The 26,295-nt window shown below is 39.7% G+C and overlaps 1 protein-coding gene across 8 annotated transcripts in view; it reads left to right on the forward strand.

The window, feature by feature from the left end:
• NEK7 (NIMA related kinase 7) overlaps positions 1-20,483 on the forward strand; it is a 155,855-nt gene extending 135,372 nt beyond the window's left edge. For all 8 annotated transcript variants that reach the window (XM_033916734.1, XM_033916740.1, XM_033916735.1 and 5 more), the window contains one exon: positions 17,352-20,483. In XM_033916734.1, the coding sequence (XP_033772625.1) occupies positions 17,352-17,462 (111 nt within the window). In that variant the 3' untranslated portion in view covers positions 17,463-20,483. The remainder of the gene's footprint in view (positions 1-17,351) is intronic.
• The last annotated feature ends 5,812 nt before the right edge of the window (positions 20,484-26,295 follow it).

Here is a 26,295-nt window from a genome sequence, read left to right on the forward strand (position 1 = left end):
TCATGCAGCAGAAACCTTGCCCTGCTTCTATCCCTCCCTTCCATGCATCTGCAGCAGAACCCTTGAGCAACCCCCTGCCACGCAGCTGAACCCCTGCTGACCATCTCTCCCTCCCATCTGAGCCTCGCCGACCTTGAGATCTACATACCTCCCTCCATAGAGCAGCATCGGAAATACTCTAAACAGGCTGCTTTGCAGCCTTTTCCCACCGGGGCATTCCACATGTCGCGTTGCTGATGACCAAACCTCTCCCCCCAAACCCCCCAAAAACCTCTGTGATTTGGCAGAGGGAATGTCCCGGCGGGAGAAGGCTGCGAAGCAGCCTGTTTAGAGTGTTGCTGATGCTGCTCTGTGGAGGGAGGTAGTAAGTCTTGCGGTCGGCGGGGTTCGAACGGGAGGGAGAGATGGAAGAGTCAGCGGGTGTTCGGCTTTGCAGCGGAGGGAAGCGCTGCTGCTTGCAAATCCACGGACTAGGGCTTATTTTTGGGATAGGGCTTATATTAAGACCTACCCTGAAAATCATGCTAGAGCTTATTTTCGGGGTAGGTCTTATTTTGGGGGAAACATGGTAGTAAGGTTTTGAGGTAGGTATGCTCATCAGCACCATGGTTGATTTGAATGTATAATTTATGGGAGTGAGAGCTAATAGCCAAAGTTTCTATCTGAAAACCCCCAAAATGTGTGAAAATATCATGGGCTTCCTTTCATATTCCATTATCTGGATAGGCATTATTACACAAAAATGGGTAACTTCTTGTATCTCATTACCTAGGGAAAACATCCATCATCTGGAGCAAGTCTGGTCCTAACCATTCCAAAGAAAAGATGTTCTATTTATTCGTATAAATGTGAACACAAATCTTGAACTGAATTTTCTATAAAGACACATGTTTTCCTGATACAATTACTTCACTGAGCTGCCAATATGGGCAGAGCTTAAAAACCTTTTTTTATTTTTTTTCTTTCTTTTCTGCTTCAATAATATAAATGTTCAATTACTTGCCAATTATAGGGCCTCTTTAATGAAGCTCAGCGGCATATGCACCGAAGCCCATTCAATTCCCATGGGCTTCAGTGCATTTACCACAGCTTTGTAAAAGGGGCCCATAGTGATGTAAGAGATTTCAGTGAATATTGAAGATGCTGGAAATATTGCCCTCAATGGTTCTAAAACATTTAAAGGGAAAGATGCACAAGTGTTGGAAACTACAGTGCAAATCATAAACACATTGAGAAGCCCATACTAACTTAATTGCATGAACTGAAATATTTTCAACCATAGATTATTTTAATAAAAATGCAAGTTTGTGGGGCTACTTAAAAATATTGGATCAGCTACCTTAATAATAGTGGAGAGTCTGGTTTTGATAAAATTGGTATAATGACTATAATAGAGCAAAGTCCACTCTTAAATTTCCTAATTAAAGGCCAGTGCATCTTTAGCCAATTTAATTACTCTTATAGCATAAAAACATGGCACTTCATGTATAACCAGCATCAGAATTATATGCGTAGAAATATAGTTGGGTGTGAACAATAATGCAAAATGATAGCGAAAATGTCAGAGGCTCTTCTTTGTTGTGTCATTCATGCTGTCTTCTTTTTTTTCCACGAAGTGCATGAATATTTCACATATCTGCATCCTCATCCCCTATTCTTCTTGACTAATTTTCAGACTGTCTGAATTTGCATTTCACATGGTAGCTGATTAGGAGATGCGGAATGGTGCAGTGAAGCCTCAGCAGGCGGTTACCATGGTGACCTTCAGCAGGATTTTAATGATGATACCACTAGTGGTTCGTTGAAGTTGGCCTGCCTGCAGGGCTGCTTCACTGCAACTAAGTGTGAAGTTGGATATGTGGATTCTCAGCCAAGGGGCAAATATCAAAGTCTGGCCCAGAGAGAAGGCCTTGGATTTAGGAAAGGAATATGCATTCTACTTTTTATCCATTCTGTACAGTTTCCAAAATAGATATAAAAAGCTAAGTATAATGTGGTTTGTATTTTCCTTAAAAAAAAAAAAAAGAACACACTTCATATATGATAAATCTGCTACATTTTACTTTCTTCTCATGTTACCTGAGTAAGAGGCAAGGTGATACTTCTGTTTTACATTACAACTGTTTTTTTCACTGAGTTATTAGCTGTTTGTTTAGTGTTCATGACTTTGTAGTACCACAGGGCTGATTCTATAAAGAGCGCCTAAAGTCAGGCACCTCTTAGACGCCTAACTTAATTGGCAAAATACCCTTAATAGCTTCAGTAATTAGTTTTAAAAAATTTAATTGGGAATAGGTGGGAATCCGATTCTATAAAAGATAGGCACCTATCGCAATGAGCTTAGAAGCACCTAACGCTTAAGTGGGTGTTTCTATGGGTGGAGTGTGAGTTAGGTACCATTAAACGCGATTCTCCAAAAACGTAGGCACCTGAAATGTAGGCCTTTAAAACCCTTGCCTACATTTCAGGCGCCTACGTTTTTACAAAGGCGCCTATGTTTTTACACTAGCCACGATTCTGTAAACAGCGCCTAAGTGTGATTGACATGCGGATGGTACCTTTTTTTCAGTACTGTTTATAGACTCAGCCCCCATGTGCATGAAACTTTTTAAAATAATTTTATTTTTATTAGTTTATCATAAATTTACAAGTAAAACTACTTACTCCAGAAATTCAGAGTCGTATCCAAACTAAATTCATCCCATCAGAAAACAATATATAAAAAGAAAAAGAACATTGGAATTTAACTCTTCCTTAGACCACAGTATTTAAAGAGAGAGAGAGAAATAGAAATTAAAGGGAGAAAATGATAACAATACAATTCAAGGCAAAGGCTATTATACGGCTGAAACTCCTCGGTCTTCACATTTTGGAGTTTCCACTCTCACCACTAGTTAACCCTTTGAGGTCCAAAAAATATTTTATATAGTCAGAAGACATATTTTAGACCCAAGTATTTAACAATACTTTTACAGGGGTAAGGTGGCATAAAAGTAGCACCCAACCTCCTCATTTCATCTCTCATAGCAAGAAATTGTCTTCGCCTATCCTGTGTAATTTTGGTTACATCAGGATATAACCATAAACATTGACCACAGAAAAGGGTTCCAGATTTTCTGAAGAACAATTTCATGATAGCATTGAGGTCTTGTTCAAAAAATTAAATTGATTATGTGCAAGCAATTTTTATTTTCAATATTAAAGGCAACCATCAAAGCACAATCAACTGTGAATAAATTCCCAACAGGAAGCAAAGTACAAATCAACTAACCCACCCCCCCGTGTTATCCCACACCCAAATTCCATAAACAAGACAAACCATGCGGCAGTGGACTTGGACTCTGATAGCCCACTGCTGAAGAATGAAACCCCATCTCTAACCCCCCCTCCCCCAAGCCCAGTAGGAAGGAAGAAGAAAAGAAATGAAAGAGAGAGAGAGAAAAAAAAGAGAGACCAGTACAAGAAAGAAAAAGAAGAATTAGTCCTCTCACGCACTCTGGACTCACCCACGCCGACCACACTCTGAGCTCCAGCCCAGACAGGGTCAAAAGGAGTTTAAAATGTCACTCTGGGCTCTCGGCGACAAAAATTGGATATAGGGGTCCCAAATCTGAAGAAATAGCTGTTTTCGACGCTGGCTGTGACAGACCGCCGTTCATCAGCAGCAGAGCATGAAAGTGGCTTCTCCAGGCCCAAAAGGATGGCAAGGAGTCACTGATCCAAATAGAAAGGATCACCTTCTTTCCCAAAGCCCACTCTCTGCATGAACTGACGCTGACCAGAATGAGACAAATGAAAGGCCTCATACTTATCAAGCAAGAAGCCAGCTGCGGTAAGAGGGAGGGGACGACCAAAATTCCTTCAACATAGGACAAAACTTGTTTCCAAAAATTTAATTTTCACACAGGACTAAAAGGCATGGAAAAACGAGTGGGGCTGCTGGGAGCATTTAGGACATAAAGGCGAAGTCGTATAGCCAGAAAGATATAACTGTTGCTGTGTAAAATACCCACGATGGAGCACCCAAAACTGATATTCACGTAAGTCCACATTATGAAATTGATTATTAAAGTAGGTCTTTCCTTGACATCCAAAAAGGAATTCTTCAAAACTACCGTAGCCACATTTTCAACTAGAGGTATAGCATTAAATGCGGAATTCTTTGGGGGAATAGGTAAATAATAAGCTTTATTTATTGGTGGAATCTGGTCTTGAGGAAAATTCTAATTTTCTTTCAAAAACTTTATAAAGACCTCAATTGGTGTTGAAGCTGGTATTTTTGGGCAGTTTAACCCCCTCTTTTATGAAACTGCAATAGTTTCTAGCACAGAGAGCCATGCTGAATGGCCCGCACTACTCCTGATACTCATAGGAACTCAATGAGCATCGGGAGCAACGTGGCCCTTCAGCGTGGCTCCCCGCGCTAGAGACTGCTATCACGGTTTTGTAAAAGGAGGCCTATGACTTTAAGGTTCAAACGACGATTAAAGTTCTCAATCTGTTCAATTTTACTTGCAACCAAGTTTTATTCTTTAATTACTATAGAAATTGAGGTTTTCAATGTAGTGGGCTCAGTTTGAATCTTATTCAAGCATTCTTGTTTAACTTTTTTGACATTCAAGGAAAAAGCATCCACTTTAGTTACAAATACCTCCATGTCCAATGCTTCTTTTCCTAACCTTCTCATCCATTTTCTTTATGGCCTCAATGAGTGTTTCCAATGTAATACCAGGGCTGACTGCAAACACTCCAACTCCCCTCAGCGTTCTTCTGGTCCTGGTCCTCCAGCCAAGGGTATAGCTCCTCTGAAACGCAGCTCCGGGGTCTCTGCCTCCTCTTTCCCGGGGCTAGAATCACCACTCTGTGTCCCTGCTGGACAAGGAGGCACAGGGATCATCGGTGGCGACAAGGATGTATAGGAATCCTAGGATTCAAGCGCTTCTATGCTTGAATCTGTCGCGGATGTCTGCCCACACTGGGATAACCAAGGTTCAGCAGGGGTCTGTGCTCAAAGAAATTGTGGAGCATAAGCTGAGCTGGAGAAGACGTGAGAGATGGTAATTGCAGGGCTCTCATAGTTCCCTTCTTCTTTGTGTGAGGCATATTAAAGAGGAAAAAAACCCCACACAAAAAAGGCAGCAAAGCCGTGGCGTCCTAACGTGAATTAGAGGTAAGCATACAGGAAAAACAGAGCGGTCAGAGCACCTCTAGCAGCCATCCACCATCTTGACTCTTTCCCCAATGTGCATGAAACTTAACAGTTTTTGTAATTTATGCATCTATCTGGCAGAGCCATCCATAATCTGCACTCATGAGCACCTCATTTTAGATATGCACTAAAGAGAATAAGCACGTGTGAGGGTGAATCAGAAATTAAAGGCAATTGTTAAATTACGCAATAACCAGAACAGAGCTAGCAAAATGCAACATATGTAACATAGTAATGATGGCAGATAAAGACCCGAATGATCCATCCAGTCTTCCCAACCTGATTCCATCTAAAAATTTGTTGTTTTTTTCTTGGCTATTTCTGGGCAAGAATCCAAAGCTTTGCCCAGTACTGTTCATAGGTTCCAACTACTGAAGTCTCTGTCAAAGGTCACTCCAGCCCATCTACACCATCCCAGCCATTGAAGCCCTCCCCAGCCTATCCTCAACCAAACGACCATATACAGATACAGACCGTGCCAGTCTGCCTAGTACTGGCTTTAGTTCTTCAATATTTGCTATTCTTTTCTGATTCTAGATCCTCTGTGTTCATTCCACGCTTTTTTGAACTCCGTCACTGTTTTTGTCTCCACCACCTCTCTCTGGAGCGCATTCCAGGCATCTACCACCCTCTCCGTAAAGAAGAATTTCCTTACATTGCTCTTGAGTATACCACCCCTCAATCTCAAATTATGTCCTCTGGTCTTACCGTTTTCCTTCCTCTGGAAAAGATTTTGTTCTACGTTAATACCTTTCAAGTATTTGAATGTCTGAATCATATCTCCCCTGCCCCTCCTTTCCTCTAAGGCAGGGGTCTCAAAGTCCCTCCTTGAGGGCCACAATCCAGTCGGGTTTTCAGGATTTCCCCAATGAATATGCATGAGATCTATGTGCATGCATTGCTTTCAATGCATATTCATTGGGGAAATCCTGAAAACCCGACTAGATTGCGGCCTTCAAAGAGGGACTTTGAGATCCCTGCTATAGGGTATATATATTCCGAGCTTCCAGTCTCTCCTTATACTTTTTTGGCGCAAACCTATCATTTTCGTCGCCCTCCTCTGGACCGCTTCAAGTCTTCTTGTGCTCTTCGCAAGATAAGGTCTCCAAAACTGAACACAATACTCCAAGTGGGGCCTCACCAATGACCTGTACAGGATCATCAACACCTTCATTCTTCTACTGGTTATGCCTCTCTTTATACAGTCCAGCATCCTTCTGGCAGCAGTCACCGTCTTGTCGCACTGTTTTATCACCTTAAGATCTTCGGATACTATCACCCCAAGGTCCCTCTTCCCATCCATGCATATCTACCTCTCACCTCCCAGCATATACGGTTCCTTCAGATTATTAATCCCGAAATGCATTACTCTGCATTTCTTTGCATTGAATTTTAGTTGCCAGATATTAGACCAGTCTTCTTAATGTTTGTAGATCCTTTTTCATGTTTTCCACTCCCTCCTCAGTGTCTACTCTGTTACAAATCTTGGTATCATCAGCAAAAAGGCAAATCTTTCCTTCTAACCCTTCAGCAATGTCACTCACAAACATATTGAACAAGATTGGCCCCAGCACCGAACCCTGAGGGACTCCCCTACTGACCTTTCCTTCCTCTGAGCGACTTCCATTAACCACTACCCTCTGGCGTCTGTTCGTCAATTAGTTTCTAATCCAGTTCACCACTTTGGGTCCTAACTTCAGCCCTTCAAGTTTGTTCAAGAGCCTTCTATGAGGAACCGTGTCAAAGGCTTTGCTGAAATCTAAGTAAATTACATCTAGCATATGTCCTTGATCCAGTTCTCTGGTCACCCAATCAAAAACTTCAATCGGGTGCATCTGGCACGATTTACCTTTAGTAAAGCCATGTTGCCTCGGATCCTGTAACCCATTAGATTCTAGGAAGTTCATTATTCTTTCTTTCAGCAACACTTCCATTATTTTTCCAACAACCGAAGTGAGGCTTACTGGCCTGTAATTTCCCACTTCATCTCTGTGACCACTTTTAGGAATAGGGACCACATCCGCTCTTCTCCAATCCCAGGAACTACTCCCATCTCCAGAGATTTGTTGAACAAGTCTTTAATAGGACCCACCAGAACCTCTCTGAGCTAACTCAGTATCCTGGAATGGATCCCATCTGGTCCCATCGCTTCATCTACCTTCCATTTTTCAAGTTGTTCATAAACATTTTCCTCCATGAACGGCACAGAATCTACTCCATTTTCTTGTGTAACTTTGCCAGAAAACCTCAGTCCTTCTCCAGGATTTCCATGAACACAGAGCAGAAGTATTTGTTTAGCATGTTTGCCTTTTCCTCATCACTCTCTACATATCGGTTCCTAGCATCTTTTAGTTTAGCAATTCCATTTTTCATCTTCCTCCTTTCACTGATATATCTGAAAAAATTTTTGTCTCCCTTTTTTTACAATTTTTGCCATTTGCTCTTCCACCTGCACTTTCGCCAGACGTATCTCTCTCTTGGCTTCTTTCAGTTTCTGTACTCCTCTTCTTGGGTATTTTTATATTTCAGGAACGCCAGCTCTTTTGCCTTTATTATCTCCGTCTCTAATTTAGAGACGGTCAGTTTCCTTTTTCTCTTGTTTTTATTTATTTTCTTCACATAAAGGGCAGTAGCCATTTTTATTGCTCCTTTCAGCTTAGACCACTATTTTTCCACTTCTCTTATGTCCTCCCATCCTAACAGCTCTTTCTTCAGGTACTCTTCCATTTTATTAAAGTCTGTATGTTTGAAATCTAGGACTTTTAGTATTGTGCAGCTGCCCTCCACTTTAGCCGCTGTATCAAACCAAACCGTTTGATGATTGTTACTTCCCAGGTGAGCACCCACTCGAACATTAGAGATACTCTTCCCATTTGTGAGGACCAGATCCAATATCACTTTTTCCCTCGTAGGTTCTGTCACCATTTGTCTGAGCAGAGCCTCTTGAAAGGCATCCACAATCTCCATACTTCTTTCCGATTCCGCAGACGGAACTTTCCAGGTTGAAATCTCCCAACAGCAGCACCTCCTCTTTCTTTCCAAACTTTTGGATATCCACAATCGGATCTTTTTCAATTTGCTGCGATTGAGTCAGAGGTCTGTAGACTACACCCACATAGATAGACGTTCCATCTTCTCTTTTCAGAGCGATTCATATCGCTTCTTCCTCTTCCCGGGTCCCTTGCATTTAAGTCACTTGGTTATCGATCTTTACATAGAGAGCTACTCCTCCACCTTTTTGACCATCTCTGTCCTTTCTAAAAAGATTATATCCTGGAATGTTTGCACCCCATCCATGGGATTCACTGAACCATTTCTCTGTGATAGCAATGTACCCATACATTGCCTGTTGGAGAGTTTGTCCATGCACAGTGCAGCGCTTGGCCTTTAGTCATGTGGCAGCCACAAGATCAGAAACATGGACGCTCCATTGCAAGATTACACCATCAAAGGACAACGTGCAGTAGTGCATTTTCTTTAGGTAGAAGGAGTGAATTTGTTGCTGAAAAATGTGTTGAAATCAGTTAGCTTAGCAAGGTTTAAAACAGATTTGGATAAATTCCTAAAAGGAAAGTCCATAGGCCACTATTAAGATAGCTGGGGGAAATCCACTACTTATTCTTAGGATAAGCAGCATAAAATCTGTTTTATTACTTGGGATCTAGCTAGGTACTTGAAACCTAGGTTAGCCACTGTTGTAAACAGGATACTGGGCTTTATGGACCTTTGGTCGGTCCCAGTATAGCAATTATGTTCTTATCGATATTGACTCAGTATGGACATAGCACCATGAATTAACAAAATGTTTAAAGTGGGAAGCAGGTGTAACCGATGAAGGACGTTCTGGTCACCCTTCAATATCACACACACAAGAGCAAGCCGGATGCCTTGATTAGAGAAGACCAGCTGATAACAGCATCTCAATTGGCTGCACATTTGAATATCAACTATGGATCTGCATGTACCTTAATGCATGGTGACTTGGGCTACAGGAAGGTCTGTGCACAATGGGTTTCCAAACAACTTATTGATCTGCACAAGCAACAGCATGAAGATCCTGAGACAGTATGAAGATCTGAGTATTCTAGAGAATTGTCACAGGCCATGAGACATGGGTGCATCGCTGCGACCCAGAGAGCAAAAGACAAGTAAAGGAAGCAGCCAAAAAACTTGTTCTCTGCAGGAAAGCAGAAGCTAGTTGAATGATGCAACAAATGTGTTGTCTTGCTTGGGGACTATGTGGAAAAGTGATATGTTCAGTTGCTCACAGTTACTCCTGTTAAAGCCATTAAATGTATTTTGCCTTTACTTTTGATTTATCCTTGTATTTTATAAAATTGAAGCTGGCACATGTTTATGTTTATTTTATTAATTTGATGAATCGCCTATCCATAATTTACTAAGCGATTTACAATAAGATACATAAGCATTTTAAAAAACATACTAATAATATTAAATAAAAGATAAAAAACAGACTCATGAACGGACAAACATAAGAACACATAATGATAAAGGGGAAAAGTTACATAATAAATGTTTTGAAAAGAAGAAAGGGAACATTCAAGGAAAAAACATAAGGAGGGATGACTTAACTACAGTAATTAAAAGTATTTGTATTAAAGACTAAAAGCATCTTTAAAAAGGAAAGTTTTTAATTTATTTTTAAAGAGACTGAGTTCCTTTTCATCTCTTATGTATTGTGGCAAGGAGTTCCAAGTCTGGGGGGCAACAATTGAAAACATGTCATGACGTCTAGTACCTACTACTTTTAAAGACGGGACTGCCAGTAATCCTTGTGCTAAAGATCGAAGAGAGCATGATAAATTATATGGGATAAGCATCCGATTTATAAATGATGGTTCATTTGTGGATAGAGTTTTAAATACCAGCAACAAAATTTTATATGTAATGCGATGAGTAATGGGGAGCCAATGCGACTCGATCAAATAAGGAGTCACATGGTCGTACTTTTTACCATTATATAAAAGTTTGACTGCAATATTTTGATTTATTTGTAAACGTTTTTTTCTTTTTGTGTAATGTTAATTAGTAACGCATTACAATAGTCAAGCTTTGTTATAATCAGTGAGTGTAATAAAATATTTGAAGATTTAGGTTCAAGAAATTTTGTAATTGAACGGATCATTCGCAATCTGTAGAGACAAGATTTGATAGTGTTGCTAATATGTTCATGATAGGAAAAATTTCTGTCAATCATAACCCCAAGTATTTTTAATGAAGAAACTAAATCTATATGAATATTATTAATGATAAAAGGAGTAGCTAGCTTTATTCCTTGTTTCCATGCGAAACATATGAGTAAATGCCAATTAGTGGTGCCTCTTACCTAAGCATCTGCTTGTATTTTATAACATATAACGTATTTGGTATCTATCCATAGGTGCAGATTTATAAAATTGCCTTTATAGTCTTTTGATAAATGCAGCTCCTTGAAGAGTATTTCATTAAAAAAGGAGCAGCAAGAGAAAAGACTTTAGCTTTGATAGAATCTAATCTGTAGGGGAAGGTACACAAAGCTAGAATTCACTGCTTGACCTAAGAGTGAACAGGTGTAGAGGCCTTCAATGTATCTACTTTGAGCTTTAGGGTAAGAGTAAGGCATAGGCAAACTAGGCATATACCTAAAGCCTGAGTGTTAAGAAGGGGCTTTTTTGGACATGCTAATTCTTGTCCTGGTAAGTCACCTACCGGTAGAAAAAGTCACCTACCGGAGTTCTTTTTTTTGTTTTTTTTTGGGTGGGGGAGAGATAAAAAGCCACCACTACACACAGGTATCTGTTGATTCTCGTCACCTTCTATGAATTGTCCTCCAGTCAGCGAGAGGAGTTGGAGATCAATTCAAAAATCCTTGCAGATGACTGAGCACATGACTAGTGCTGCAAGCTCAAAACCACACTACACAGAATTATTTGCAAAGAACTCGCCTGCTAAGTGGGGGAAGCCTGCAAGTACACATGTACAAGTGTTGAGTGGGTAAGCACAACTTCTGTGCATATTGTGTGTCTGAAGCAAACGAAAGTTGCCAGCATATGTTTGCAAATGTTCATATAAATATTAGTCTCACAAAATTTTTTTGAATATAAAATTGCTATGAGGCTGATATTTGTACAGAAGAGCTGCAGATGTGTGCTGGCACTTTCATCTTTGTTTGGACATGCCTACATTATAGCTGTTACTCCTGTGTGTGTTAAGTTGCAGATGCTGTTCTGGCTGGCAGAAAAAGAGAAAGAAGGCATTTAAATTTTTTAAAAAACATGAAATCCTCTTGAGCATCCTTCAATCCCGCCCTGGTGAAATATTTTTTGTGTTATGTGCGAGTCAAAGCCACCGTTTTCCCCTTGCATTGCTACAGAATTATCATTTGTTTTAATGCCGTGTGGGACCATGTCTTCTGTTCGATTTAACACCTGTGCTCACCCTCTTTGCATTGCTCAGCCAGTAATGTGTGCGTACAACCCATGGTAGCTAAATGGTTAGCTTGCAGTAGCTTTCTGTATTAGCCTTTTGGCAGCATTTCTTACCTGTCATTTCCTTCTCTGCTGATTTTCCTGTGCAGTCAGAACCACTCTGGGTTCTATTTGTGAGAGTTTTAAAATATATTTATATTATAATGGGGGAGGGTGCTTAGTGCACGTGTATGCCTAGGTCTCACTGAACACCACTACAGTCCACTATCAAAATCCTTGGAGTGACTCTAGACTGAAAGATGACTATAGAAAGCCGTTTTGTAAAAGCTTTGCTGCATTCTGGAAACTACAATCAGTCTGTTCCTACTTTGACGTCCTTCCCTTCCATATCCTATGCTAAGCCCTGATCCTCCGCATGCTAGACTACTGCAATCTCATTTACATCTCATGCCCCAAGAAACACTTCAGCAGACTCCAGGTGATCTAGCACACAGCTGTGTGCCTTATCTATGGCCTAAGGAAAACTGACCACGTCACGCCTTACTACAAGCAACTGCACTGGCTCTCTATCGAGGCCTGCTCATTATTCAAACTTACATGGTCATTGGTTAGAAACACTTTTAAGTAATGAACTATCTGGAGCCAGTAACAAGCACTCTTAGAAATGTTACCTATGTGTTTATAAATGTCTGAAGTGAAATTAAAAGCATATCGGCAGCTAGAGTAAATAGCAAACTAGAAATGACAGGTTCAGATGCACCAACCTATAGGAGATTGTCTGTGTAGCATTGGAATTTAAAGCCATGAGATCTTATAATTGCCAACAGGGAACAGAGAAAAGTTAAACAATGCTGGGGGCAAAATAGTCCCCAAAGGCACACCACATATTTATAGAAACTGAGGAGATATTTCATCCTTCTAGGTCACTGCCTGGCTTCACTGGTATAAGTTTTTGAAACTACTGGATAATTCTGCTGCCAACACTAATATTATACAGTCTGGCTAAGAATCTTGTGGTCTAAGCAATGGCATAGTAAGGATAGGAGGTGCCCAGGGCGGTGGTGCCCCTCCCTTGTGCCCTCCTCGCCACCTCCCACGCTCCTTCCGTGCCACCCCCCTGTGCTTCTTAAAATCTTTGCCAGCTTCTCCAACCTGCTGCTTGCACTGGCTTTTCCTCTGATGTCGCTTCCTGGCCCCACAAGCCAGAAGTGATTTCAGAGGGATCCAGATTGGCGCGAGCAACAGGCCAGAGTAGTTGTTCACGCTGGTGAACATTTTAAAGAGGTACAGGGGAAGGGAGGGCACAAGCAGGGCAAGGAGGTGTCGGTGCCCCCAACAAGATGGCACCCGGGTGGTCTGCCCCTCCCCCCCTTACTACGACACTGGGTCTATGGTGTAAAAGGGAGCTGTAAAATCCATCAGGATCAGCACTTCTTGATCCAACCTACCCCTCGGGTCATCGGTCAATAAGTGATGATTTGGTTTCAGTACTCTTAATTATGGTGGAAGCTTATTGAATTTATGTATGTTCCTATGTGTTGTAGATAGGTTCTCCACTGGTTATTGAAACTATGTATGTTCTCTTGTAATCTGTTCTGAGCTTTCTGGGAGGATGTGATATAAATTGAAATAAATAAAATCAACTATTGGTGGCTAGAAAAAATTGTAATTGCATCAATATTGACTTCTCTGTCTATTTTGTCAAAAAAGGGAGCTTGGCAACTTGGTGATAGTGTCTAATAGGTAATTACCCAATTTATCCAATTAAGGTGTGTTTTTTTCTTAATCAAAAGAAAACAGTGCACGCTTAAGAATCTCAAATTGCAGTGGTTAATAACAAAAAATCATCCACAGTCTCTTTGGAAAGTTTGAGTAGACTGAATGGGCATGTAATAGAGTGGGCAGCCTAAACAAGAATGCAGACCACCTTAATCACAGTAGGATGAGTCTGTCCAGCACTAGATCAGATCAGTAGCCTCATCTGGGTTCCTTTATAATTAAAGTTCCATCGGAGATTATCTGTTAGATTATATAAATCTTATCCACAAAAATGTTTTTTTTTTTTAAATCTGATTTGAGAGAGTGATTAGAAAAAAAAGGTTGGAGATCACTGCTCTAGGATATCATAATGTACCTGAAATGGCAATGTCAGCTCCAGAGTAGCAGAGACCGACGACTGAAGCTGGATGGCAGAAAGCACAGAATGGCAGGTGCAGGACATGGAAGACTCCGGAAGATCTCAGAGCAGGAGTAAATAAATAACTACTACAAAAGGGGTCTTGCATGTGATTTTAGTGGGAGGGATTGGGAAGTGTGCAGGTTTGGCATGGAGTTGAGCACCTTCCTCACAAGACAGGGCTTTTATTCCCATCCAGAGAGAGGGGAACAGACTGAACTGTTAGAAACTCCAATTGAGGAAGTCTATAACTGGGCTACAGTGCTGGCTCCCTTTTAAATTATCTGATAGAGATTTGACTTAAAAATTGACTTTTAGGGAGCACTTAGCTCTTTTTCAGGTATTTAATGTTTTGACTTGGTGCCTGGGGAGGGAAAGTGGAGACCACATATGCTCACTCAGTGGCCCATCGAGAATGAGGTCTGGCTATACCTCTGGTTTCAGTTGGCCTCTAAATGGCACACAAACCTTTGCAGTTTTGTCTTTTTGGATTCTTTTCAATATAAATCTTTTCATAAAGATGGTTAATAAATCACAATAAATAAACTGGAACTTTCTACAGCCTCAGCACCCTGGGGTTGTGGATTCAAACCCTGCGCTGCTCCTTGTGACCCTGGGCAAGTCACTCAGTCCTCCATAGCTCCAGGTAAGTTAGATAGATTGTGAGCCCACCGGGACAGAGAGGGAAAATGCTTGAGTACCTGATTGTAAAACCGCTTAGATAACCTTGATAGGCGGTATATAAAATCCTAATAAACTTGAAACTTTACAGAGTTAACCGTCTTATTAGCATGTAAAATGGGTATGTGTATTAAATAAATAGAGTATAAACAAACTTATCCTCCTTATATAAAGTCTATGACAAATATCCCTTAAATGTTGATGTATATGAGAGTTCTTTAACAGAAAGCCTACTATTCTTTTGTATAATACTATATATATTTATATTATATATATATATATATATATATTGTAGGGTTTATGTTTTTTCTAAGCTAAAAGGCCTCAAGTGTTCACAGGTGTCTGAATTTAGAAATGATCCTATCCAGACAACCTTTTGTGAACTATCATTGGTCTTAATTGCCTTTCTTTTGACTTTTTTTTTTTTATATATTATATTTTTTTAATTTTTTAGTTATTTTTTTGAATGTTAAAAAGCAGATGCCTCCATATTGAAATTCGCTAGCCAAAATTTTTTTTTAGCACCAGCGAGGAGTCATTCTATAAGGATTCAGTGGTTTGCTGCTCGTAAGTAGCTTTATTCATTGTTACCATAAGCATTGGCACTTTAATCATATCAATTGAAATTTTAGGACAGTTAAAGGCTCTATGCATTTAACTAGCGGGCCTTAACTTAAAAAGCAGGGTTTGTGTAGTTGTATTGAAAGTGATTATAGGTTGAATTTTTAGTACGCCGTAAAGTTTCAACTCGGCAACAGGGGAAAGTGAAGTTGAAATTTAAATTAAAACTAAAATAATTAGTTGGGCACAGATTTTGAGTGAAATGTTTAGCAGGTAGGTTGAAATTGTCAATACTTCCTTACAGTTTTTCCCAATGTAACGTTCCATAATAGAGGATTTACTTTCTTTCTTTCTTTCTCTCAACACAATAGAAAATGATAAAAAAAATAACTAAAAAATAAAAATATATAATATAAAAAAGAGTCAAAAGAAAGGCAATTAAGACCAGTGATAGTTCACAATAGGTTGTCTGGATAGGATCATTTCCAAATTCAGACAGCTATGAGCACTTGAAGTCTTTTAGCCCCCAAAAAACCATAAACCCTACAGTTATATATACTCAGATAGGTTTATGTTCAAGTATATTGTATATGGTAATTTTGTTTTTAATGTGATTATTAAAGAAAATGTGCCACTGGAAGAAAGGGCTATGGCTTGAAAAGCTCAAGTTACTTTCATTTTATTTTTATGTTGGTGCAATAAAACATATCAAACCTGCAAAGAATCCAATGTAATCCCAAGCATAAGAGAGCTAGTAAAATGTTACGTAGACCTTAAAATACAGGAACTGCATAACTAATTCAAAAATAAAAGTCTAAAGAACATTTATCTTAGCATGGAACTAGCAAAGTTATCCTTGTAAGCATGTCTTTCTTTTTAAAGCAGCAAGAAAAACATCATGGTAAAATTATACCAACCTTGTAATCAAGCTCTTAAAACTGCATAGACTGCTAAGTTACCCCCCCCCCCCTCCTTTTTAACAAAACCACAAAAGTGTTTTTTAGTACCGGATGCTGTGCTGACCACACCATCGCGTGTCGGGAATTGTGCAGACCATTTAGCGTGCCGGCCTGCACTAAAAACCTCTTTCCTGGTTTTGTAAAAGGGAGGGGGTTAGTGATTACAACTTCCAATGTTTTGCACTAATAGAATTACCAAGACGGGAACTGGGGAAGGGGGGTGGGGAGAGAGCTGAGAAGACAACAGTATCAGAATGGAAAATTAACAATCTCGTATTAACAATTCTATTTGCATTTATTTTTTCTTTTCAATGAAAGTCATTTTTCAAACTCCTTAACAAAGTGGACAATAGCAGATTTGAAGAAGTTGGCCCAGGAAGTGTTTAGTCTAGATCAGGGGTAGGCAATTCCAGTCCTCGAGAGCCGGAGCCAGGTCAGGTTTTCAGGATCTCCACCATGAATATGTATAAGATAGATTTGCATGCACTGCCTCCTTGAGATACAAATCTGTCTCATACATATTTATTGTGGATATCCTGAAAACCTGACCTGACTCCAGCTCTTGAGGACTGGATTTGCCTACCCCTGGTCTAGATAGGGCTAGTCTCGGTTAGGGTGCTGGTCTTTGACCAGAGGGCCGCCGCGTGAGCGGACTGCTGGGCATGATGGACCACTGGTCTGATCCAGCAGCGGCAAGTCTTATATTCTAGATAGTTAAAATGGGACTCTTTTTCTGTTAAGCCTTTTCTTGATTGATTATACAAAGAACAAGTTTCTCCTCACTTATTCGGAATTCCTCCTCTACCGATTGAGGTCTAAGGAGCTTTTGATTGTTACTTTCAATTGCATAAAGATGTCCTTTAGTTATTTTCAGGCTGTATTGCTGTGGCAAAAATTAATTCTTGTAATATAATTTGAAAATTGATAAAGAAAAAAAGAAATTGATTTGGAGGTGGTATCTATGCAGATCTGTCTCATGCATAGGAGTGGAGGTGTAGCCTAATGCTTAGTGTAGCAGACTTTGATCCTAGGGAACTGGGTTCAATTGCCCCTCCAACTCCTTGTAACCCTGGACAAGTCACGTAACGCTCCATTGCCCCAGGTTCAAAAAGATTGTGAGCCCACTAGTACTTGCATATAATGTGTACAGCTCTGCAAACATCTAGTAGCGCTTTCGAAATAATTAGAAGTAGTACATGTATTCGTTAGATATCCTGAAAACCTGACCTGTTTGCAGCACTTAAGGCATGAACTCATGCATTCCTGTAATCCTGAAGCTGCTTGTGCCCTGTACTTAATACTTACTGATGTTTTTGTGTGTTGTTTTCCTTTTCCAGCTTCGAATGTTAGTTAATACTTGCATCAACCCTGATCCTGAGAAGCGGCCTGATATAACCTATGTGTACGAGGTAGCTAAACGGATGCATGCACTTACCGCAAGTACCTAAGCTTACTGCAGATGATGAAGAACAGAGACAGACGTTTTCAAGTATTTTTGTGTGAATCATCCCTTCTATTTTTCCAGCTGTCTGTGACTTAATGAATTAGCTATTCAGAGCTGCCCGATAGGCATTGAATCCTTAACCAGTTTTCATATAAGCTTCATTTTAAGACTGGGTGGTAGTATAAATACAGAGAGATATGAGACCTGATCGAATTAAAGAAGAACATGAAAAGAATGGACTTTGATTACTCCTTGTTAAAGAGACTCGGATTATCTTTCTGCTAATAACTAAAGCTTTTCTACCTGGGATCCGATTCCGAAAGAATCCACAGTTGCAGTTTTGCACGACATGCATTTTAGCCGTTACTTAGGAAGAAGTTGTCTGAATCTGTTTCGTAGCTCAGTAATTTATGGCATTTGTAGATTAGCATCAATTAAAGAATTTATGTTGATCTTTATTTTATTAGGAAAATGAACATTAGACGTGTGTTCTATTTTACATTTACTGTAGTTGTAGTTTGAAGTATTGGGCTTCTGAAAATAAATGTAGAGCCATTAATCGAGACAGCCATATGATTAACATAAAGAACTGTTCAACTTCCACGCTAAAAATGCTACTTTTGAAAGTAAACTAGGTTTCTGGACACATTTTATGTCTCCCACTATGAACGGCACATGCAAGCCTGTTCATCTCTTATTGTATCAAGATGGTAAATGAGTCCAAGAGATATGTTTCAGTGGTGTGATGATATTTTCCCTTCAGATCTTGAGATTTCCCTAAGGCTTTTGTGTGATGGTGGTCTTGTTAGCACAATTTTTAAGCCTTCTGGGTTATCTTGACAATACCAAATTTTGCTTTCTCCAGTTTAAAATCATATTTGCTTTCTGGACCTGGTTGGACCAGATTCCTGCTTTTGTTCTTATTTTGTCAGCTGTCATGTACATGTTTACCTTCTAGAAAGTTATTTTATATTCTGCAATTAATTTTTTATTTCTCTTAACAAAAGTGCCTTTTATTCAGACCTGTTTCGGGTAGCGCATTGTCTATGCTAGTAAGCTCATTTCTGAATACAGTCCCCTGACTTATTTTTTGTGAATTGAAAGCAATTTCATCATAAATCGATTAAAAAAAGCTTTAAAATGTGGATTATGATAAATCAGGGATCTCAAAGTCCCTCCTTGAGGGCCACAATCCAGTCGGGTTTTCAGGATTTCCCCAATGAATATGCATTGAAAGCAGTGCATGCACATAGATCTCATGCATATTCATTGGGGAAATCTTGAAAACCCGACTGGACTGTGGCCCTCAAGGAGGGACTTTGAGACCCCTGTGATAAATGAATGGTTTTGAAGTGAAAGGGATATGTTTCTTGCACTATGCTGGCTACTTTAGTAATACTTTACACTTTTCAGAATGCAATAAAATAACACCAGAGTTGCCTTCTTGGTGTGCCATAGAAGTACAAGCACCTGAGTCTATAATTGCATGTCGGCAACAAAATGGTGGCTTTCCTCAGAAATCTGAGCTTTAACATTTTCTAAACTTGAAACTTATGGTTTTACTTTGGTTGTTAAGATGTGAAAATGGTCCAGTGCCCTAATGAATCAACTTCAGGGGCTACACACATGATATTAGAAGTTTTGACAAGTTCCAACAAATTAATAAACATGCAAAGGGAAGTACTGTATATAGAATGCAACATGCAAAGGGAAGTATATAGAATGCATTGAATATAAGATTCAAACTTCCTTTTACTAAGCTGCACTAGTGGTTTTAGCACCCGCTACACGTTAACGCCTCCATTGAGCTGGCATTAGTTTTTCCGCGTAGCGCGGGGGGTTAGCGTGCGCTAAAAATGCTAACGCAGCTTAGTAAAAGGAGCCCTAAGTGTTATAATACTGTTATAAGGAAAACACCTTTTACCACTTTCTTCTGAGACCGTATAATCTCTGAATACAAGATTGATTCTTTTTTTTTATGTTTTGCTGTCTGTATCAGGCAATCCCTATACTGAACTTTTCTTACAAACTTTATTTGCATAATTATGGATTGAATAGTTTTAATAGGTTGCATTTTTATAATAAAATAAATAGAAATGGCTTAGTCATTCCCTGAGATTTCTGCAGTAACATGAACTAAAAAGGTTTAATCCTCTCCGAACCCTTTTGCCTGTTCTCCCCCCCCCCCCCCAACCACACACAATAAGATAAAATACTCATTAATTCTTTGTGCAAGGGATGGGTTTGTTTGTTTTTTTGTATCAGATATTTCATTTATTTTGACTTCAGCTAATACTAAACACAGGTCCATCTCTGGCAGTAGCCAGTGCTTTAGTCAGGTTCAGTTTTATCCTTAATAGGACTGTTTCTAGGAAAATGATGGAGATAATTCAGTCTCTTTTTTTTTCAAATGTATGTCAAAAGCTATTTTGGCTTTTGTGTTTTTTATTTCACTAATTAAATTTACTTTCATTTAAGAGATGAGTGTTATGTTGATTTCAACAAATTGAATGGCACATCTGATTCAAATAAGTGTTTGAGCTATTGGTACATATTACCCAATAAGGGTGGAAATGTTGGGTGACATTTCTATGCATTACAAAGGTTTATGATGGGTCCAGAAGCTTGCCCATACTTAAAATGCTTCACAGTATGTAAGAATTGTATATTAAGAAACAATTATTGCAACTGTTTTATGAACGCCTTAACTTTGCATAGTATCTACTACAAAACACTCTTGTAAAGTCAAAATACTAAAGGTGTTGCAGTTGACACCATATTTATGATAACCAAAATGTTATTGCATTAAGTGTTTATTCTTTAAAATGAATGTATTATGTTTATAACCAAAAATGCATAATTATTCTATGCCTTACTCAGTGTTTCAGTAGTACTGTAATAATATTGACTTCCCTTGTGAAATGCTGTATTTTATTATGCATTAGACATACCATAAGGATTTCCATTTTTGGTCTTGAGAAAACTGTATAACATGCTGAAATAAATAAACCTGAGAGAAACATAACTAGTTAACTGTGTCTAGCAGATGATTTCAAAGGTCTGTTTTCTTTGTTTTTGTGATTGAAGGATATCCAATCTAATTGTTATCACTTGGTCATTCCCGTATTTCATTGTTACTTTGTTACTATTATTAAAAAAGCAAGTACTACCCTGATCACTCATTGGGCCTTATCCAATCAGGAGCTGCTTTGACACGCAGCTCCTGATTGGATAAGGCCCGACTTAGTGAAGGAAGAGGCGGTCGGAGCGTACCACGAGTGATTTCCTGCACTCGTGGCGCTCCGGCTGCTCTCTCCTGCTGCCCCCTCCTTGTCAACGGTTCGCAGTCGGAAAATACCGTGAATGACCGGGACCGCGAACGACCGGGGGAACACTATACATTTTTCACAGAAGCAGGCACTCCAGTGATGCCATAAGAAACAAATCTCATAAGTGTAAATATATTTCTCCGAGGCAAGCAGGACAGAGCTTACATGTGGGTGATGTCACTGACAGAGCCCAGGGGCTGATGCTACCCAGCATTCTGTGAATTCTAGAAACCTTCCTGAATGTACGCATGTGTGAGCAACAGCCCAGCTGCCTGACTTGCACGGGACCTGCAGTTTCACTTTCTCAGCAGAGCTCTGAAGACGTGTCTTATCTTTCTATGTTTTAATTGCTCATGCAAGTGCTTTTCTCTTAAGAGCAATTTTTTGCCTTCCAGACTCTCCTCACTGTGAGGAGCACAGAACTCTCTTTTTTTCCTTTAGTTTTGTTCCCTCTCCTGTTTTTCTTAGATTTTGTGGGGGCTCTTTTGAGTTTTTTTTTTCTGTTTTTTTTTGTGGTTCATGGGCAGAACCTTTTTTTTTTTTTTAATTCTTTATTAATTTTCAAGCTTTGACAGTGTATTACAATTAATATAACTTTAACAGATTGCATAAAATACACCATATTACACACATTATTAAAAAAAATATCCATTTTCCCCCTCCTCCCAATTATTAATATATTAAATCATATTATTACAATATTATATTTAAATATTTTTAAACTCTTTCAAATACTTTCCCCTCCCCTCCCCCTACCCTGGATGTGTAAGAAAATCTAAGAAATAAAATATATATCTCTATTATTGTATGTTAACAAATGCAGTCAATGGGCTTCATACTTTATTAAATGTATTGCTAAGACCCAAGCATTCCGCATTCATTCTTTCATATTTATATGTATTACACACACTTGCCCACCAGAATGTGTAGTTAAGTCTGTCGTAACATTTCCAGTTCCTTGTGATCATTTGTCATGATCAATAAAAGACGGCTCTTGTATTTATCCAAAACAGGCTTTACCTGTAACAACGTACCACAAATTATGATTTCATAATATAAAGGAATAGATGATTCAAGAATAATATTTATCTGTCCCCAAATTGACCTCCAGAAATTAAGCATCAGTGGACAAAAATATAACATATGATCAAGAGTCCCAATATTAATATGACAATGCCAGCATCTATTAGAACTTTAAAATAAAAAATACAACCGCCCCTTGACAATTGAGCCATGTGATTTGCTGCAGCTGTTTTCCCCATGATGTCTCAAAAACCTGCCAATGGGTTTAAACGGTACACAACCGTTAGGGTCATGTCTGATTTGATGCACATGAAGTGTGCCTAATATGTCTAGGCTTTTATCAGAAGTTCTCTAATTGCTTTCTGTGTACTAAAATGTGGAAGAGAACCCAAAAAAGTTAGGAGCCCCTGTATAAGAGACTTTTCAGCTGCAGCAGTCCAGTCTAATGACGGTATCAAAGGCATCAGTCCACATGACTTTAGGAGTTGCACTAGACACTTGAGATGCATCAACATCAAGGAAGTCTCTCCCTGCCTCAACTTCAGGTGTCAGTAATGCTTGTTTGGGTCAAACATTTTCAGATCTGACACTGAGGACTCGTGTGAATTCCACATCATTCTCGTTGGCACTTAAGATACTGAGTGAAGGTGAATAAGCACCAGTACTGGTCCTGTTTGTAACGCAATGCCAGGAGCTTCAGGGCAGTAGCATCACTGGTACACAAGAAGCTTCAGTGCCAGGAGGACCACTCCCCTGCAATAGAAGCAGTGCCAATGCACCAGTCTCCCCAAAGCCAGGATCCCACCCTTTCTTATCATATAATCTAATCTAATCCTTAGGTTTGTATACTGCATCATCTCCACGTTTGTAGAGCTCGACGCGGTTTACAGTAGGAGAAATAGGAAGGAACTACAACATAAGGTTAGAGGTAGAAGTGTGAAGAAAATTTAGAGGACTTGGGATGCCAAGATATAAGAGTTTCCTTGATTCCTAAGTTGGAGGGAGACTTACATTTTTTGAGAAAAGCCAGGTTTTCAGATGTTTGCGGAAAACTTGGAGAGAGCTCAAGTTCCGAAGAGGGGATGTAAGGTTGTTCCAGAGCTCAGTGATTTTGAAGTGGAGAGAGGTCCCTAGCTTTCCTGTGTGGGAAATGCCTTTTAGCGAGGGGAAGGATAGTTTTAATTTGTGGGAGGATCTGGTGGTATTAGGGTTTGAGGAATTCCAAGAAAGAGGGATAAAGGGAGGGAGGATACCATATAGGATTTTGAAAGTTAATCAATACCTTATACAATATATAACAATAAATTTACCCTCCCCTCCCCCCTCACAGTCAAACTTTTAAATTTAAGGGAAAAAAATAAAATAAAATGTCATTTAATCGGTACAATACTTTGTAAATGGCTCCCACACATCCTGAAATTTCCTGAAAAAGCCGCGCTGTATTGCAATAAATCTTTCCATTTTATAAACATGACATAAGAAATTCCACCAGAAATTATAATTTAATTTCCTCCCTTTTCTTGAAAGGAAGATGTAAAATTTTATTGAGCAGGGGTAGGATCTCTTCTGACATATTTTCTGAAAGGTTCCCTTGGCCTAATGGAGGGTGTATATCAGAAATTGGGCACTGTGATAGTAAGGTATCTTAATCAATTTTCCATCTGCTCCAGCTTATGATGCAAGATAGAATGGTCCCTCCAGAAAGTGAAGCTAACAGTTTTTCTTGTCTCACTGACTTTCTCTGCATGTTTTTTCTACATTTCCTTCTATCCCAGTGTAACAGATTAAGGGGTATTTCCTCCCCCATATAAATATTATACCCCTGGGAAGCAGAGGATGCTAATCAGAAAGAGAATGGACTACATGTCCCAAAATACCCTGAACTTTGAGGCTCAGCCAGAGTCATGATGGTACTGCTTGCTGTGCTGTGTTCCCTTATGTATGCACGAGGCATGGAGAGCAACAGTTGGGGTTGTGGCCCTGGGGTGATCTTGCCAATTCAGAGTAGTGGATAAAGTCCTAAGTGCCCTTCACTCTAGGGAAAGAGGTCCCTGCTAAAAAGCAGGTACTAACCTCATTAGGGATGAGCTGAGGGGGAGGGTATGTGACAGATTAAGGGGTTTTCCCTCCTCCATGCAAATATATCCCCAGGCACCAGGGGATGCTAATGAGAAAGAGAATGGACTACATGTCCCAGAATGCCCTGAACTTTGAGGCTCAGAGCTGAGTCACAGGGGTGGGACTCACAGGAGAGGTATTTCTACCCAGGCGGGTTCATTCTAGAGAGTTTACCGAGAAAGAAAGAGGAACTCTCAAGTTTTCCCTAGACATGGGCAGAGGCAAGCCTTGGGAAAATAGACTGATGCTTGTAGCAGCTGGCTGAGTTAAGCCATGGCTAAATTCTTTGGTTGGTGTGAGGCAAAGTGGTTTTTGTGTCTGTTTTGTTGTGTGCCAATTACTCCTGGCAAGCCAACCTGTTTTTCCCAGTCCTATCCAATTTGGTAATAGCCTTCCATGCTAATTCCAGATTTATTTCCTGTAGGTCTCCCCAAAATTTCCTTCTGTGAAGATCACAGTGCCCACACTCTGGTTCATACCTGCGTATAGCAGTTGAAGCAGCTTTTGCTCTTCTGGCAATACTAGTTCCAATGCAAAACTCCGGCACAGTTGCACTAAGAGATTCAAACCCCAACTATTGCTTCCTTAAATACTCTAGGCTCGGAGAGAGGGATTTTATTCACAGACCAATTGGTCACAACACTGCATCAGCAATAGGAGAGCTAACAATGGGTGCATGAGGAGAATTGCAGGGATCCAGGGTCAAGGACACATTTTCCTCAAGATGAGACACTTTATTTTCCAGCTCTACCTCCACATAGGAAAAATGGCTTTTAGCAGCATACTGCAGCAAAGAAGCCATGTAGGCTTCTAGGGAAAAACCTAGAGTTTTCAGTTGTTTGCCATTATCATAACGAAAGCAAAGGAAAAAAATTGCAATAATAATAATAATAAATCATTAACTCACATAGGCATCACATCCAATAATGCAAAGCAAATAAAGATGATGTGTACCTCTATGGTGGGCATTTTTCAGAACCTGTACATTGCATCAATGACCTTAGCATATGAAAACTAAAAGGAAACCCTAATACGCCCCAGGAATGTAAGACCTTGGAAGTTAAAGTGAGGAAAAATTTTGACAGGGCTTAACATGGATCTGCATCTTCTCACTTTATAAACTATAAAATTATACTACAAAGTTCAGAGTATTTTCGCAAAAGGCAAGTTCGACCACGTCTCTCCACTCCTGTCCAAGCTTCACTGGCTTCCAGTACACTCCAGAGTCCTCTTTAAATGTGCCTGCTTAGCTTTCAAGATCCTACACGGCATCCTTCCTCCCATTATTCCACTCTTTTGGTACTCCTCAAACCCCAACTCCACCAGATCTTCCCAAAACCTGAAACTATCATTCCCCTCTACAAAAGGTATATCCTGCGCAGGAAAACTAGGAACATCCCTACCCTTTAGAACCACAGAACTCTGGAACAACCTCAAATCCCCGCTCAGAAATTCAAGCTCCCTCCAACTCTTCTGCAAACACCTGAAAACCTGGCTCTTTTCAAAAATCTAACACCTCCCGCTCTCTGGTACCCTTGTCCCTCTCTATCTTCTTAGCTCCTTTCCTTTAACCCTTCATTGGAGTTCCTGTCTATCCTAACTCTGTAAACTGTGCCGAGCTCTACGCTTGCGGAGATGACGTGGTATACAAACCTAAGGTTTAGTTTAGTTTGTCACCTTAAGATTACCCATCAACCTCGGCCCTGTTTCTTACTCCTTCCACCATTCTCTCAAGACTGTCATCGAAATGCTTTTCATTTTGATATTGTCACCTTCTGCTCATACATGACCTGAAGAAGGATTTGCCTTCAAAAGCTTGTAAAAAGAATCGATTTAGTCCAATAAAAAAGGTATTGCCGTCTTTTCTTTTGTTTTCGTTCTACCTATAGCCTTTGTTCTATGTATACATACGAGCGCAGTTTAAAATTCCAAATGCATTCATCTGTATGCAATGTAAGCTTCATCTATTTTATTTTTTTGTTTTTGTTTCAACTCTATCTCCTATTGGGTCAAATATAAACTGTTCTCTTTTTACTATAGGTATAAAATGAGAAAAGATAAACCCTTCAATACATTCGTCCCCAATTATGAGGCATACATATATATTACTGTTAAAACCTTTCCTGACTGAAGCAGTATACCACAGATACAAATCCACTTTAATCCTTTCTGAAGAAAACTACAGTGGCTATTTGGTGTTTAATAGATTTGTTTCCCTCTACATTGCTCTCAGTAATGGCTACTGTTGTTAGCAAGACAGTGACACTGGTGCAAGCTTCATTAACTAGATCCCTGCTGGTACTGACCATTGATCCCAAATGGAGCTCAGGTGCGCCTAGCACAATGGTGTGGGGTGGGTTTTTTTGT

Source organism: Geotrypetes seraphini, chromosome 12 (genome assembly GCF_902459505.1).
Source record: "Geotrypetes seraphini chromosome 12, aGeoSer1.1, whole genome shotgun sequence".
NCBI classification, from domain to species: domain Eukaryota; kingdom Metazoa; phylum Chordata; class Amphibia; order Gymnophiona; family Dermophiidae; genus Geotrypetes; species Geotrypetes seraphini.